A 17,759-nucleotide genomic window follows, 5' to 3' on the forward strand; every position below is an offset into this window, starting at 1 on the left:
ATATATATATATATATATATATGTATATACACACACACATATATATATATATATATATATGTGTGTGTGTGTGTGTGTGTGTGTGTGTGTATATATATACATATGTGTGTATATATATATACACATACACACACACACACACACACATATATATATACACATACATATATATATATACATACATATATATACACATACATATATATATATACATACATATATATATATATATGTAGTGTGTGTGTGAGTGTTAATAACTGATTGATCCTTGAAACATGTACATCAGCCGTAGCAAACAGAGATACACACGTGCATGCTTGTGGATGTCCACACGGTGCCTTATATGCTCCTACACACACACACACACACACACACACACACACACACACACACACACACACACACACACACACACACACACACACTCAACTAAATCCCAGCACACAACCTAAGGCATGTCAGGAGTCCTAATGACCTACGCCGTGTGTTTGCAAGGGTGTAAAGGTGTGTTATGAATTAGAAAGAGGAGAGGCAGAAGATGAACTAACGATGGCTGCTAATAATTACAGATCTGTAGCGTGGAGGAGTTAATGAGGAGCCAAAGCCTCCCATGATGCTCCAGTAATAATGAATGAGGAGTGAGAGAGTGGAAAGAGGGAGAGAGAGAGAGAAGGGTGGGAGATGTCAGTTTGAGAGGCTGCAATGCCCTTTGGTTTCTCTGCACTCTGGGCATGCCAACGAGAGAGCCTTCCCAGAGGAGACTTGTCTCCACACTAATGAAGATGTGACAGACCTCCGGTCCGTGACTTGCAGGGTATAGGGAAGAGTGGAAGGAGGATGAGGAAGCAAAGAGTGACAGCTCATATAAAATGAAAGGCGCTGAAAAGGTGAAAGGTTTGCAAGACCTTCAAAAAGAGTGTGACATTGTCAGTAGCAAAACTTATTAGAGTGATAGGTGGTGTTTTTCAATTGGTTTATATGTCAGCAAAAGACGTTGGGAAACTTGAAATTATATTTAGATAAGCGCTACGCGAATAACAGTTTCCCCATGACACTCAGACAAAGTAAAACACAATTATTACTCACCAGAGAGCTGGTGTAGCTGGGATCAGACGTGTCATCCTGCAGGTAGCGTGACAGACCAAAGTCGGACACTTTACACACCAAGTTGCTGTTGACGAGAATGTTCCGTGCGGCCAGGTCACGATGGACGTAGTTCATTTCTGAGAGATATTTCATTCCTGCAGAAATCCCACGCATCATTCCCACCAACTGGATCACTGTGAACTGACCATCATTTTGCTAAAGGACAGAGAGCAAAACAAATGAAAATGCAGAGCTTATGTCATGCCGTTGCCATGCTGTAAATGAGCAAAGCTGGAGGTCGCAGATTGCAGCAAAGGCTAATATTACCATTTTTAATAGGCAAAAAAATAATTACGCTGTTTCTTCTTACTGAATCTTTAACACATGTTGACTTAAATTCATCACTCCACTTCCTCATTTAACGTGTGCCGTAATCAAATTCGGTTTGAGTCAAGGCTGCTCAGTTGGATTCTCATCTCTCTTCTGTAGCATGAGGTAAGCCTTGCAGCAGATCATTATTATCACAGCCATGGGGTACATGCACATGGCAGATAACAAGAGGAGTCATGTTGTTATAGCTACATACAAGACCCTTATTTTGAGTCATCTTTCAGTTTATTTTTTCTTGTGTGTCCTTTTTTTTCTTGTTTGTTGGTTACACTTTGCAATTACAAAATCAACACACTGAGTTCCTTTCTTGCCTTTCAAATCCTTTTAATGTCCAGAGGAAGAGTATACATGTATTAAATAAGCAAATCGGATTCCTGCAGCCAATCTTACTCAGTGTAGGTGTTAGACCATTGTTCCATTCAGGCATGCAGGCATCCATCTCTTTAAACTCCAAGAATGGTGCCCCTACCACTGTGTGAATGCTCTGAAGAGCAAGCTTTGAACCCCAGAAACCCAGTAACAAATAAGAGGGTAAGAGAGATCGATGGAAACACAAGTCGGATGTGGCGGTTAGCAAAGCCAACTTCAAAGAACCCATTTAAACCCACCCTAGATCAAAGTGGAATAGAACACCAATCCATGAGACTGAAGCAGGAAAAAAGAGAGCTGAATATTGATTAAGCTGTATGTCCGCTCAATCCTGACTATAAAAGAAAGAGTGAAGAGTCCATTAATAGCTCCAGGCATTAAATTAAAGGCTGATAAAGCTAGCCAGTGTGGAAATTTTCAAATTAAGAATGACTGAAATCAAGTTCATTGTCATGAAACATATTCTCCGTTGGCACTGGACAGATTAAGAAGGCTCATTCCAATTTGTATTAGGAGGGGTTCTTAGCATGAACTCCTTTAGTGGCATTGCTTTACAATTTACTTCCAATTAGCTTCTCAGTCTCAGATTTTCAAGCTTCCATTTAACTCACACATGGCTTCAGATCTCGTCATATAGCTGTTTGCAACTTTGTGTGACACAGTACAAGCATTAAAAAAAAATCACTCACCCTGAGGAATGAGTCAAGGGCGCCGTTCTCCATAAACTCAGTAACGATCATAACTGGACGGCTCTTTGTGACTACACCCTCAAGACGGATAATGTTCGGGTGGTCAAACTGGCCCATGATTGATGCCTCAGACAGGAAGTCCCGCCTCTGCTTCTCCACATAGCCCGCCTTCAAGGTCTTAATGGCTACATAGATTTCCCTCTTGCCAGGTAGCTTCAAACGGCCCTTGTAGACTTCCCCAAATTCCCCTAGTTTGAAAGAGAAAGAAGAGTTTCCTCATTTCCTTCTGTTAGCAGAAAAAGCCTTTACACAAAAGCAGAGTTAATCAGATCATAAATTTCACGTCTGTTTTTAAAGTTACCTAAAGTGCTTTTATAGAGCCTGTTATGTCTTGCTATCATATAATACAGTATGGCTCTTCTGACACACAGCATAGGCTGGCAAGTGCCTTTATATTCCCCCTATCAAACAATACCAGGCAAGCACTATCTGGCAAATTTCTGGAACCCATGTGATTAATTATCACCACCTTGGTGTCCTGGAGAGACAACACATAGTGAAATCAACAAAAACAAAAACCTTTAATTAGCTGATCCCACTGCATCCTTATCCCTATTGTATCTCTGTCACTTCCTCACACCTAGCTTGCTGAGGCCGCCTGTGCTCCAAAGCTATTCCAGGCCCAGCAACATTACCAGGGGTATTTTAGCCTCCATATGAACCAGCATGTATGATGTCAGTGTGTGCTCTCGCCTGTAGAAAAGATGTGTTCGATCCCAAAGAAAGGGACATGTACCAAACACATGGATATACTGAACTTAAGTTTAATCAGAATTCACTTGAAAGCAATCAGGACCTAATTATGTAGTTGTAATTTTAATATACAGTTTAATAATACATAAGAGGTCATTCTCAAGCTAAGAAAAACAAAACAAAACAAGAAAGCAAGGACAGGAAACAAAATGTCTGCACTTTTACATGTAAAGTAAATGGGGAAGAAATGATGCAAGGGCTGAACATGATCAAAGCCAAAATCCACAAGATCCAAAAACACAGAAGCACAAAGAAAAGGCAGAGAGGGTTGAGTTATTTCTAATGACATTAGGTCCCTGGGTAGGTGGCCTATATACTGCTAGTACACTTGACATAGGCCCTTGACATGTTCCCATCTGAAGTGGCTGCCAGAAAGGTTGTTCTTCATGACCTTAAACAGATTCAGGTTTTTATATGACATACAACAACTCAACAATCCACATTTATCTGACACACAGACACAGAATACAAAAGCATGCACGCACGAAGATTTGCCATACCTGCACCAATGACCTCCTCTATTTTGACAGTAGAAACATCTATCTCCTTGGCAAATTCTCGTACAGCTTCGTTTGGGTCCTCGTAGGTGAAGGGGTCAATGTAGATCTTCATCCCCGGAGAGCCTGAGAAGTGGGTCGGGCAGCCCAGTGGGGAGGGGCAGTTAGACATGTCGGCTCGCAATGAGAGTTCTAGAACAACCAAAGTGCTCAGTGAGCTTTCCAGAAGATGAAACTAGTCTTTTGGGGTCTTGAGCTAAAGGTTGGTGAATTCAAATAACCCCCAAGTGTTAGCTTAAATCACAGAGTCACAGCATTACTTATAATCACTATAAACTTTTGATCGCTGCAAATGATGATACCTTCATTTGCTCTATTATCCATGCTTAGAGAGAGGCCGAAGAACGGCAATGTGTAAATTAAAATGAACGTGTACTGAACACATCAAAGAGTGTTAAAGGAACTGGCTCCAAAACATGTAGAGGCAGACAACAAAATGGTGGTGATTCAGTGCTTACGAGAGGAAAAGAGCTAGAGAGAGAGAGAGAACGAGACAGAGAGACAAAGAGAGGGAGGGAGATTAAGGGATAAAGGAACAGATGAGGGAATATAGAAAGAGTAAATGTAGACTTTTTTTCACCCCTTTATCCCTTACCCTAGCAGTATCTGCTCTTTGATAGTGGTAGAACCAATTTTCCTGCAATCTTTCCCTATAGGAGCTCATAAAGAGATAAAGCCGCTACGCTATCAACTAGCTTTTTATGCCACTCTACAGTAGGTGAGACCAGTTCACAGACTGGCGATGTTTGCAAAAGAAGAAGTACAGCTTTTCTGTGCCGACAGGCTAAGTAAAACACTTGTAAACAAATTCAATATGCTGCCACAAGATGGACAGCGAGCAAGTAGACTTCAAATCATCATTTTTGCAGCTACACCCAAGGGCAGCCTTCTTTCTCAGAGCTGTTTAGGCAAAATCTTTGCAGCCATGATTGGAATAAACCCATCTCCATCAAGTCAATTTGTGTCTAGCCCTTTGCATAAGCCACAGAGAAGGAAGGAGGAGTCTCAGGAGACAAAAAGAGAATAGGGTCTAGTCCTGGGATCAAGGTGCCTCACCTTGCTCTTGACTAGAAGCTGATTCTAGTTACCACACTAATTGCTTTGAACCCTGTCTGTGTGAGTGTAATTGCTCATTAGAGATTCCATACAGACTGGATTCAAGTTAATCCATCAGAGGGTTTACAGCTTTGCATTCCATAAAGTCATTCGATTTACAAATGTCACCAAGCTGCTCACTTAGCGGCACCACTGGGTAGGACTCAAAATCTCAGTGGGGAGCACGCAACAGCAAGCTTATGGCAGCACGCTCACACTCAAAATCTCAAGCTCTTGTGCACATACCTCCAAAATAAATGTACAGCCATTACTTTCTAATTCACAGTCCATAGCCCATTTTTATGTATAATTTAAAATGCAAACAGTTTATCGTCCTCCCTGTGGCACAGCCCTGGTTAACTGGACTCGTCTTTTTATGGCCACTGGATAAAAAATAGATTCTTACTTTAATGTTTCATAGGCTCTCCATCTGAGAGTACAAAGCAAATGTATCCAGAAGTCATTTCTATTTTGGACCAACATATAAAACAACAACTCTGTCAGGAAAGAATCCAAGGCTGCCACAGTGGCTCACGGACACGTGCGTACCACAACAGATATAAAGCTTAGATTAATATAATAAATTAGAACAAAGTTTATGACATAATTGTCCAAACGGTTAAGTGTACTCAGACAAATTTCCACTCTGGTGGACAATAAAGTTGATCCTATTCATTTCTATTAGCTGGCAGGCATAATAAGTTACAGTGTACTGCAATGCACTTAACCATGTTATTTTCACCAATGTCCAAAATTTAGCCTGCTATTAGTCTACCCCGGTCGTTTATGTAATGGTCCTAATGTATCCACAAATCAACTGCAGAGCCATAATGCTTACATTAATCTATTACTGGCAATGGCTACAATCAGATTACTGGTTTTACTACAAACACTTTATATATTGCCCAAAGACAAACAAAAATGTCTGCGAATGAAATAGTAGCTCCATAAATGCTCATCTTTTTAAGTTAAAAGGGAATGTTTCATACATTAGCCTGTCACCAAGGAAACATAATTTCTTCTAATTCCCTCTCCCTGACAATATTTGTGATTTCACTATATAGCATTTAAATACTTTATGTGATTTATGTGCAGAGCAATATATCCCTAGAGTGTTTTATGTAGGTCTAAGATGCACACTAATCTACTCCGTGGCTCTAAATATAATGAGTTGCATTTCCGTCCTGAATATTAACTAATTATCCATTGTTTGATGTCAGAAAAGTATTTGTCAAACACACACTTATTATTTATTGTGGCTTATTAGTATGCATATAAGGGATCTACATTTTGTATGGAGTCACTAAAAAAAGAAAGTGAAATGTTTGTGGGGATTTTTTCAGGGCTTTTGCAACTCTTTTGGTTTTCCTTGAAAAGTTTGAAAAGTGATGAAAGGTTCAACCTGTTAATTATAATATTTTAACATATTTAGGATGAAGAGTGAACTTGCACATATAAAGGAAATATGCAAGAAAAAAAGGAGTATAAGCATATTTTATATCCACCCATAATTAACTAGTTCTTTTCAGTGAGTTTCCATTCTCATCGGGTGTGAGCACCAGATGTTGAAGCGCAAATAACATCTGCAGCTACGGGGCAACAAGTACGGTCTGAACATTTGTAATTTAAAATTTGTTGGTAGTCATGTGGAAACATGAGGGCACAACACAGACATTTAGTACTTAGAAATGTCTGTTAACTCGTTTAGTTGGGTTGTCGGTGTGAGTTAAAGGCTAAAAGGAAATGTTTCCCTGAGAGAAACTGCAAATGCTTAGTGCATGGACCTGAGTGCAGAGCAGTGCAGTAATGAACTTCTATGATTCCTTCACTTTTTATATACTGTTATAGATTTAATTAGGAGATAAAAGTATAGAATTCTAATGTTTATTCTATGCTTGGTAACTCCCAATAATGCTGTGAAGACATGTTTTTAGGAATATGTGCAAAAGGAGTACATGAAGTCCTAGTAGCACACTTAATGTCAGGACAGAAGCTGAACCATGGAGTCACAGGAACACAGTAGGCCCCTGTGATAAAACTGTGGCTAGACATACGTGGAGGCAAATATCAACCCATTTTTAAATCTGAGTGCTCCAAGGAACACAGTGGCCTTAATAATCATAAAATTGAATAATTTTGGAACCAGCAAGACTATTCTTAGAAATGTCTGACCAAACTGAGACAGAGGGAGAAGGGCCTTATTCAGAAAGAACCCACTGATCAATCAAGCAGAGGCTTGGAGGTCTGCTGCAGATAAGAAACCTGGGAAACCTGCTGTAGGATCATCATCTCAGTAGAAGCACTGAGATCATGTCTTTAGTTCTTGGGGGCTGAAAAGAAGCCAGTCTGAGTCTAAGCCATATGACAGCTGCTTTGAGATTATTGAACATCAGGTAAATGCATCCAGCAGCATCAGGAATAAGTTTATCTCATCTGATGAGACAGAAATTGAACTCAGTGGGTAGAACTCCAAGCACTATGGCATGATTTCCTGTCTAATAACATCTCTATGGCTATGGAGATAACAACACGGTGCTGTGTGGTGGTTTCTTAGGAACTGTAATAGGAACACTGGTCTGAATGGAAGAAAGGAAGAATAAGTATGAGTCAAGTTAGAATAAAAAATTTAAACCATGAGTAGCCCAGCCAAAGGTCATACTTAGACAAAATAGAACTTTGTGGAGAGGACTGATGATGGTAGTTCACAGATGCAATCCAGCCTTTCAAACTGCCCAAAAACACAGGTTAATAAATATTTTAGCAACTTAATCAGGAATGATCTTTTGATTATTTTTAAAGAGAAAACTGCAAAATAGTTTTAATCATTGACTAAATCCACTTAATTAACTTAAACAGTGTACACAGTGATGATACTGTACATGACAAAAACCACTGAATCTGATGGGGGTGATCGTTTTAAGCCACAGCAGCAGCATTTGACTTGTGTTCACATGAACATCACAAGCAGGAGTTGGTGTAATGTTAAAGGTCTGATTTCTTGCATAAGCATGACCATCAGGCTGCACCACTGAATTTACAGTATTAGCAACGTCTGTCTTGAGGTGGGCTGCAAATGAGGCGATATTATGAGACGCGCGTGGCAACATCTGGAGGAGCTGACAGCTGGGTGAAAGCTGGCAGGCACATTTTTTTGGAGGAGCACCCAAAGCAATTGTTTGAGTTGGTCTATTTTATTGCTGCACTGAATACTGCAATTACAAAACTGCCAGTCAAACCTTGACAGAAAAGCAAAAAACAACAATGCATCACAGGGTGGGGAAAAACCTCGTGTGCGTTGGCATTGTGAAGGTTTCCTTATTAGCATTTGATTTTGTATCCACCTTAGATCCTTCATTTGATAATTAAGGCCGCAAACCACTGTTATCTTTTATTTTCATGACTTATGTTAATTACAGTGCATCCCTGACTGTGGCAAAACTGACTCCTCTGTCCAGAGCAGTTTTAATAAGCCCCAAGCTACCATTCTCGTAGCTTTGACACAAAGTAACTGTGTTGAAGCCATTTGCTGTGTCAGGCTCAACAAAATTCAATCCCCTTGAGTAAACCCTTTCTCAGACTGCTAGGTTGGCAGTACATAAGGCTTTCTTTGACGCACCAATTTACACACATTTCTTTTGTGCATGTGTGACTGAGTGTTTGTCAGAGGTTATACGTGTGTCCCTGCAGGCTACTTCCCCTGATCAGTCAATGCCCAGAGAGTGCTTAAAACACAACTCAGTCATGGCTATCGTGCAGGCCTAAGAGATGTCAGTCAATGTCACAGTGAAAAGTAGAACCACAGACACTTGCTACATAAATTTTCCATATCTTTAACGCATTATTATTCATTTTAAATGCCTTACATTATTAATTATAGTCCAACAGTAGAGGAAAAGGAAAAAGATAGATAGATAGATAGATAGATAGATAGATAGATAGATAGATAGATAGATAGATAGATAGATAGTAACTAACCAACCAGTAACTTAGAGCAGCTGTAAGTAATAGCGCAGACTCACCTCTTCCTGTTGTGTAATGTTGCAGCTTGTCACTGTACACCGCCTCCTTGGAATATGCTCTTTTCCTATAACGGTGCAATGAGTATTGGGAAAGGAAAGACAGAGAGCGTGAGACAGAGAGCGAGGGGGAGGGGTGTCAAGATGAAAGAGGTAAACATGATCTTATTACTTTTGGTGTTTTTGTGTACCGGCTGAAAATGACGTGGCTGAAATTGAATCAGCTGCAAAGGGTTAGAAATGGCAAATGAAGTTTATGAAAATGAGCTGATTTTTAATTAGACCTTGATAGGATCTCACTCCTTTTCATCTGTCTCCTCTGCCTCAGCATCAAAAGAGCCTGGCCCATTTGATGAACACTTTACTTGCTCAAACTTGCACACAGCCCTGCAGAAAATTTGACTTTCATATATCTAAAGTGGAGCAAGATGTGAATGTGACAATGTGACAAACCGGTGCAAAATGAAATTGGCTTAACGGGGCAAAGTAGGAGATGTTAAGTTCTCTAAGGAATTGAGTATTCCATTTCAAATGACAATTTTGCTTTCCCGTTCCATCAAATTTGTGCGTGCCTTTACTATTCAGTATGCCTGTCATTGAATTAAGTGATAGTCTTGTTGCACTAATAAATGGTATGTGACTACATGTAGGGCACGTTACACGATAAGTTCCAAAGCATAATCAGCACCAGTTATGTTTCATAAATGTTTTTACAGAAGATTACAATAAATGTCAGTAATTTTAGGAATCTTACGCTGAATTTTATTTTTACATAATTAATAGAGCAAATGACACAAACCATATATGCTGAGAGTCTGGTGGAATTTTACCTGCAATGTTGTCACCTATTGGATTTTTTAGTATGTATTATTAGCGACAATGAGAACCAACGTGGCATACCGAATGCTTTATGCCCTATGTGTATATTTTTTGCAGTTCCAACTTCCTTCAAAACAAACTGGGAACTTGAAAAGAATCTACAGTTTGAATGACGTGACACATTTTTCAACATCTTCTTAGTGTATTACAAGAGACAAGATAAAGGAAAATCTGGTTACCTGCTGCAAACAATGGAGATAGCAATAAGGGAAACAATAAAGACCACTCCTGCTGCTGCTGACCCCGCAATCAGAGGAAGCTGTTCCCTCAGCTCAGACTTGAAGTCATCTGGGTTGCACAAAGACACGACAGACAAGCAGTGAGAAAGGCTTAGGTAAGGCATGAGAAGCATGTCTGTGTTTATGTGGTGCTGTGTACTTATGCATGTGTTTTGGCAGGAGAAGAAAAGGCAGAGCAGAATGGTTAGACTGAGTTTACTGGTGGATAAAGGAAACACAGAGATCTCTCTGCTGAGATGTGCTGACTGGAATCCTGTGAGCATTTGAAAGACTGACAGACAGGTGGTGTTGGATAAATCAGAAGAGAGAAAAATCATAAAGCTGGTTGTGAGAAAGAGCGAGGAGGGCAGCTCGCCTTCTCTGTTGCTATAGCTGTCTGAAAGGCGCAGACAAGAAAATGCACCTAGGAATGTTGTTTCTATGGTGTTGAAAGGAAGTCATCCACTGCCAATCACACACATATAGCCCAAACATGTTTTTGACTGTGGTAGTTCAGGGGACAGAATAAATGCCTGCTTAAAAATACCACACAGCAGAATCTTTTAGTTATCTATTTGTGAGCATGTCTTTCTGTGACTACAGTGACATCAGCAGACACTGTAGTTAAAGCAATGCACGATTTAGCATGCTGCAGGCAAATCAGTAGCTTCTAAATCCAATCCCCCATGTAGAATGGGCCCATTGGATTAAAGTGATAAAGTGAGAACTAATGCATCTTCGAAGCAGTGTGAAAGCTGCAGTATATGTGGAAACTGGATGTGACAGGAATTGCTCACTCTTTCAACTCACACATTTATCAAAGGAAGGAATCAAGGAAAGAGTAAGAATGCTGTTCCAGCTACTCAAACTTTTAGGGTAGTCTTCCTGTTCTCTTTCAGTTTATATTAGATGTGAGAGTTCCCCCCTCCTGCCCACCACGCACCCACACGAGAATGTTGACTTTTCTTGACAGCCAAAAATCACAGAGACACCTCTTCTAACAGCAAATACGCTCCCATTACAATCAGTTAACTCTCGAGGCCTCAGCCAATTAGAGAATTGTGGCATCAATCACATAACCAATACTCCAATCACCTCGCTTTCCGTCACACCTTACTTTGCGCCGTCGCTTTTGATTTGTTTGATTGTGTGTTTGCGCGTCCACTGGTGGCAAAATGACACCTCGTGGAGGTGAATGAAAACGTGCTGACGGGAAGAGACAGGAGATTACATGTTTTGTGAAAAATGACATGGAGTGCCTCTATTGTCTTCATGGGGCAATGAAGCAGGTTTGATGAGGGGGGGCTGGTAGAGGCGGCAGAGATGTGGGTGTTGTTGCTGGCAGTCCTCTGGCGTGTTGCTGCTTGCTTCGACGAATGCCGTGCTGTGGCAGCCAGCCAACAGATGAACCGTAAGCTGTGCTGGTGTGAGCGAGCATCAAGTATGCGCATGTATGTGCTCACATTCACTAGTATGGTTTCATACGCAAGGAAAGCTGATGCGGAACTATTGGGGAGAGTAAATGGGGCAGTGACTGTGCCACATCTGCTCTGCACACAGGTAAATAGCCACAATGATTGGCTTAATTACCATCATCATGCTTCCCATCTTCCCCTCCCTCAAGATCATCACCATCTCATTCATTGTAATCTTTGCTGTTTAACAGCGAGTCTGGAAATGTCACTCCTGTCTTTAATGTATTTTGAATTATGGCCAAATAAGCATTGTAGGCTAGCCATCAAGTACAGTACAAAGAGTGGAAATCTTATGCAGAACATAAAAACGTAGGAGAGGCTACTATAAGTTCATATCTTTCTTTTTGTTGCTATTTTTGTTGCCTTGCAACCCAGCAGAATACATCTTGACTGAGCCATGTGATTTTCCAACAATTTGACTGCCTGGCAGAGCTATGACGAGGTGCAAGCACGCCTTCCTGCACATACACAAATGAACCCCAGCCTTGCCAGTTCACCAGGTGTTACCGCCCATCTTCAGCCCTTTCTCTCTCCAACAACCCCCCGCCATGCATGGCAGAAAATTTCTCTCATCAACTACTAATCACAGCTACGCATTCTGGGACAACTCTCCAGCAACAGAAGGGCTGGGTGAAAAACCAATTAGCTAAGCATTTTGGATCAAGCACAGTTAGTTGCACAAACAAAAGACACTCGGTGTTCAACGTATCCGAAGCACCCACACACACTCTCAAACCTGACTGTGAGGGAAATTAATTTAGCTGTAGAAACAGGAAGCGCAATCAAACATTATGCCTCTCCTCTATCTCACTTACTAATAATAATGCAACAACAAATACAAAGACACAAGAACGTCTGAAAAAGAAAAAAAAGAGCTATTGTGCATGAAACGAAACAAACGAGACAGAGAAGGATAGAGCGAGAGGGAAGGAGAGCTGTTTCTCCTGGCTCTGCAATCCTTACCATCTGTGAGGGTTTGGAAGCACATCTTGCTGCTGTATTTGCCAAAGCCAGCCACAGTCCGCGCGCGCACCTGTACCACATAGACTGTACCCGGTCTGAGGGCCTCCACACGCGCTGTGTTTGTTTGGCTCCGCAGGATAGTGGAGTTAATCTCTGCATGGTCCTGAAAAGAACAACGATCACAGGCAGCAGGTTAGAGATAACTTCATGAGAAGATGTCAGAAGATGAAAGGATTAAATCACACCATTCAGAATTCAGAAAAGTCCAGTGTTGGCAAGTTTGAGTTAAGCTAACAAACGGTAAAATTTGCTGGTAGCGCAAGTCAGTGAAACAACAACCAAGTTTATGATGGAATCACGTATTCTGGTAATAGTAAGGAGAAATGGTCCCAAATTTAAAGGAAATTGTAAGCCGCATGTTACAGGAAATGCACTGTGCTTCTGATAAACATCAGTGACAGAGAAAGAATAGAAGTCGATAGTAGAGAAGAGTAGATAAACAACAGACAGGAGCGACGAGGCAAAAGCTCTCCTTAAGGCTTCGGTGTGAATGCTGTATTAAACAGACAGTGGTAATATGTTTGTACTCCAGTTTTTAAAAAGGCTTCAACCAGTTTGAACTTCAAATAAAATTTCAAACCACGACAGAGCACGTACGCGGTCTAAAACACACTGTGTAAAATATAAAAGCATTTATACAGTTACACGCATGCACAATATTGTAATTAAAGGCAATCGTTTCTTGCGGTTTACAAAGAGAAATTGCTACGTCAGAACATTAAAAACGCCACTGCGTGGTTTGTCGCTTGTGATGTGCTTTATGAGGTAATGTAATTACTGCAAGAAGTTTGAACATTTGATCCTCAGTTTTGTTCTTTGAAGTGGGTTTGCTTTTGTTGATTTATTTTTATTTTTATTTTTTTTCAATCCAATTCCTCTGGCAGTAAGTATTTTACTTGTTTATGAAAAGAAATGGCTTAAAGATTCTTGCACGTCCCATGCAACATTCAATATAAGGTGTTTCCCCTCTATTTTTTGTATTGATTTTTGAATTGGAATATCCATTTAGGATAGAAATCCAGTGGTGAAATCCAGCTTTTGTCAGCTGAGACAACTGGCAAAAATAAAAAACATTCTGCAGAAAAGTCGCTTTGAAACATGAATCCATGCTTTCATCACAACTCGGTTGGATTAGTGTAATTCTTTATATGTTGGTGTCGTATACAGCTGGTGCAAAATGCTGCAGCCTGACTTTTAACTGGGCCACGGAAAAGAGAGCATATTACCCCTGTTTTATCCTCACTGCATGGGCCGCCTGTTCATTTTAAAATTCTTTTATTTGTTTTTTAGGTGATTAAATGGCCTTGCCCCGCCCTACCTCTCTGAGCTGCTGCACTTGCACTGCCCTTCCCCGTCGCTCAGCTGACCAGCTGCTCATGGATGTGCCGAGGAGCGGAGGCTCAGAGGGGACAGGGCTTTTGCCATAGCAGCTCCCAAATTGTGGAATTCATTGCTGTTTCTTATTAGACAGGCCTCTTCACTGCTAATCTTTAAAATTCGTTCTTAAGATCCACCTCTTCGGCTTGGCGTTTAACGCAGTTTGTATATTATAATTTTTTTATCCTTTTGTTTCACTCATGCTTAATCCTATCTTGTATTCTACTGATGCTTTTATTTTGCGTTGTAGTATCAATTCTGTTTATTTTATGTTTATTTATTTATTTATTCTGCGTACTTTTATTTTGTAGCACTTTGGTCAGTGGGTGCAAAATATATAGAAATGAGGGGTGGCTGAAGAGTTTTGCACATTACTATATTTTCACTCTTACAGAGGCAGTCTGCAGTCTGCTGCAGTGTAGTCTGGGACTCGCTTTAGGTATCTGCTATTGTGGATCAGTAATGACTATGGCCTGTCACCTTCCCATAACCCAGAGTGAATATGACAGCCAGAAAATAAGACTGCACCTACACAACCCCCACCACTGCAAGCTGCTGATAGCTAGATGCTGACAGAGGTAGAGAAGGAAAAGGGCAGCTCAATGCAAAGGGGCCAATTTCCCTTGAGTTAGTAGTGCAGGGTAAATATAGGCAACTTTTTCTTAAGTGTAATGACTAAACTCATGTTTAATGCTAAATAAAAACTTCCAAAACATGTGCGAGTAGGCAGAGAAAACTTGAGAAAAAAAATTTAACAACACTGTGGAGTAGAAAAAAAAATAAAGGTAGAGAGGGAGGGGGGAGATGGTAGGAAGCGATAAGAAACTCGAGGCAGAAGGAACCCACATCAAAATCATTATCCAATCTTATTGGTGTAATTGAATCATTCCAGTTGCTCTGTCATTGAGCAGACGAGGTAAACACAGCTATGAAATCTGCCCCCCCACATAATAATGTGAGCAATCACATTAACTCTTATTGGACACTCTGAGCTTGATGAAGACAAATGTTTGGGCCAGGGATGGGAGAGCATCACACCAACAGGCTTTCGCTCTATCTCTGAGAGAAAAGAGATATTTATTTATAAACGCAATGCTGGATGTAACTGGTTTAGAGAGTTTAATCATTTCGCAGACCTTTTGTACATGAGATCACACAAACTGTCATTTCACCAGTGTGCTGCATACAAATACTTGTGGAACTTGACTTCAGAGGAGCAGCTTGTGCATTTGAAAGAGGTGCGAAACACAAGAAGCCCCACGAGAGACTGAAACCCTTGTCACCTATTCATCTGGTCCAAGATATGGTTCAGTGCACGCGGACCACTTGGGGTCAAGATTAGCCTATTCCTGCTTATCAGTCATCGTGAATTTCTCTGAATCACACCCCCATCTGCTGAGCTTGAATGGGGGACAGGTGAGCAGACAGATGGCAAATCGCCAATGGGCAAGCATCCCTTGGGGGAGCCCCAGCTAGCAATGGCCCTTTCATGCTGCCTGTCAAATGGGGATTATGTGACACACACACACACACACACACACACACACACACACACACACACACACACACACACATCTGCTACTTAAAATGAGCTGGCATTTGGCACTCCAGCAGGTTAGGAGATAACCAATGAAAGCCCATGCCAGGAGGGACTTCCAGGCATGAGAGGTCCTCCCCTGCTGCCAGTCAAATGAGGATTAGGAGGACCACACCCATACTTGCTAAATAAAGACAAAGTTGCAGGTGGGAAGGCAGATGGCGGAGCAGCCAATCAAAAGCGTTGCCAGGGGTGACAGAGAGTAAGCAATATGGGGAGTTTGGGCTCTATGACATGTAATAAAATCACCGAAACACACTTAGCGAGGCAACTCTCTCTCATGAATATTGTTCACAGATTTAATCGATTCATTTTTATTGATGTTTCTTGTCCGGACTGTTGTTAATACACGAAGACATGTCTATTAATTATAACCTACCCCCTACATGACTAACATAAAGTAGTGACACTGCATATATTTGGATGTTTTAATTGAAGTTCTTATGAAGAATCTATTATATTTATTAGAATTATTGTATTACTACCAGAGCAATTATAATTGTATTAGTATTAACAGACTGTCACTTCTTTCTTTTTTTCAAATTCCAATACACACCCAGTTGCTCTTCTAGTGCCAGTTTTCCTCTGCCACTTGTTATCCTTTCACTTCTGGAAATTTGTATTTTTGTGTGACTTTCTAAATCGAAACTATTCCTCTTGTGGGTCTGTTATAGGTGACTGGTAGTCATATAAGACTATTAAAAAAAGCCTGATTTTACTTCACTTCACTTGGTCTGCAAAAACAAACAAACTATGTGTACATAGACACCTCTCAATGTACACATAGTTTGTTTGTTTTTAAAAAACAAAAACAAAAAAAACACCAAAAATGGACAGCATGGCTCCTTGGCACAGAGACAAATTTGGTAGTACCATGTGTCTTATTGAAAAGCTCACACACATGGGTGCACTCACACGCGCACATAAAGAGAAAGATGGGGAGAATATAAGACAACATTTTGATATTTGAAAAAAAAAAACCTCTTCTATTAATGTTCCCAATTAAAATGTATTGCCTAAGGTTGGGAAAAACCACTTTAGTAGGGGGCAACAATTTGAATCTCAGATAGTTTTTATTTCCAAATGCAAATAATTACCACTGCCTCATGAATTCTAATCTAAAAGGAAAATGGTAATTATTTTTAAATTGTAAAATAGTCGTGATAAAAATACGACATTAAAGACCCCCAATGTCTCTTAATGATTTTGTGAAGTAAAGAAGTTAAACCAGTGTAAGAGCAAATTCTATCCCCACACAAAAAGGGTCTCGCATTTGTTTTTCGTTGCGATTCTGCAAAGCTGTATGTTTAACACTAATGAGGATGGTAAAAGACAAGCAAGAAAATTCAATTTATCTAATGTAAGTTTCAAGGGAAACCTATTTGTTTTTGCTCTTTGAGTTTTTCTTGTTCTTTGTAGGCACCTTTTCTTTTTCTCTTTGTATGCATTCCATTCACCTGGAGACCTACAAGAAGGCTTCGGTAAGTGAGTAGGGAGACAAACAAAGAGGGAGAAAAGAAGAGAGTGCGCTCTTGCTGAGGGACTGAGGGAGTGCTGCATAAGTTCCAATGAGAGAAAAAAAAGAAGAAAAAAAGAAATAGAAAACTTTTTTTTAGTGTGTGTGTCCATAAAAGTGTTGTAGTTGAGACAAAGGAATAACATGCATTCCCAATTACTTCTTCTGAGGAGCTTCTAATTATATGTAAGGTGAGATTTGCAGTAAGACCGCCCCCCAAAAAGTTGTAAGTGTTAATGGTCAGTATGTTGCAGATCATAGTGACATGCCATAAAACTTGCATTTGCTCTCGCATTTGTCACACCGTAGCATGACAGTACTGCTGTCATCCAGAATGGATACACCTGGACTGCTGCCGACACACGCAAACACTGACACTCGCTCACACACAGATCCCGGCACACAGACACACACCCTCTCTCTGACACCAGCAGAGCAATCAGTAACCAGAGCCGGTGGCTGCTCCGCTCCAGCCTTAATGGAGGGCCTGACCTCCGCTACGCTGCGTTATTTCCACCCTCCCCAAATTTTCAGGCAACCAGAGGAAAAGGGGTCTGAGAAAAATGGAGAGAATGAGAGCATGCGATTCTACTTTTTCTCTACAAATCTTCGACTCATTTAATCTTGCTTCCCAATTTACAGAGTCCTGAGACCGCTTA

At 40.6% G+C, this 17,759-nt stretch overlaps 1 protein-coding gene across 2 annotated transcripts in view; it reads right to left on the bottom strand.

Moving 5' to 3' along the window:
• ephb1 (EPH receptor B1) overlaps positions 1 to 17,759 on the bottom strand; it is a 170,785-nt gene that overhangs the window by 23,412 nt on the left and 129,614 nt on the right. Inside the window, exons 7-12 of one of the 2 annotated variants that reach the window (XM_084912542.1) lie at positions 12,551 to 12,713; positions 10,074 to 10,182; positions 9,019 to 9,083; positions 3,848 to 3,970; positions 2,535 to 2,782; positions 1,087 to 1,302 (exon numbers count right to left, since the gene is read on the bottom strand). In XM_084912542.1, the coding sequence (XP_084768668.1) occupies positions 1,087 to 1,302; positions 2,535 to 2,782; positions 3,848 to 3,970; positions 9,019 to 9,083; positions 10,074 to 10,182; positions 12,551 to 12,713 (924 nt within the window). Of the gene's footprint in view, positions 1 to 1,086; positions 1,303 to 2,534; positions 2,783 to 3,847; positions 4,037 to 9,018; positions 9,084 to 10,073; positions 10,183 to 12,550; positions 12,714 to 17,759 lie in introns of both variants that reach the window. The other variant, XM_084912541.1, reaches the window with a different exon arrangement.

Source organism: Perissodus microlepis, chromosome 18 (genome assembly GCF_051167445.1).
Source record: "Perissodus microlepis isolate ML-2025 ecotype Zambia chromosome 18, ASM5116744v1, whole genome shotgun sequence".
Lineage (NCBI taxonomy): Eukaryota > Metazoa > Chordata > Actinopteri > Cichliformes > Cichlidae > Perissodus > Perissodus microlepis.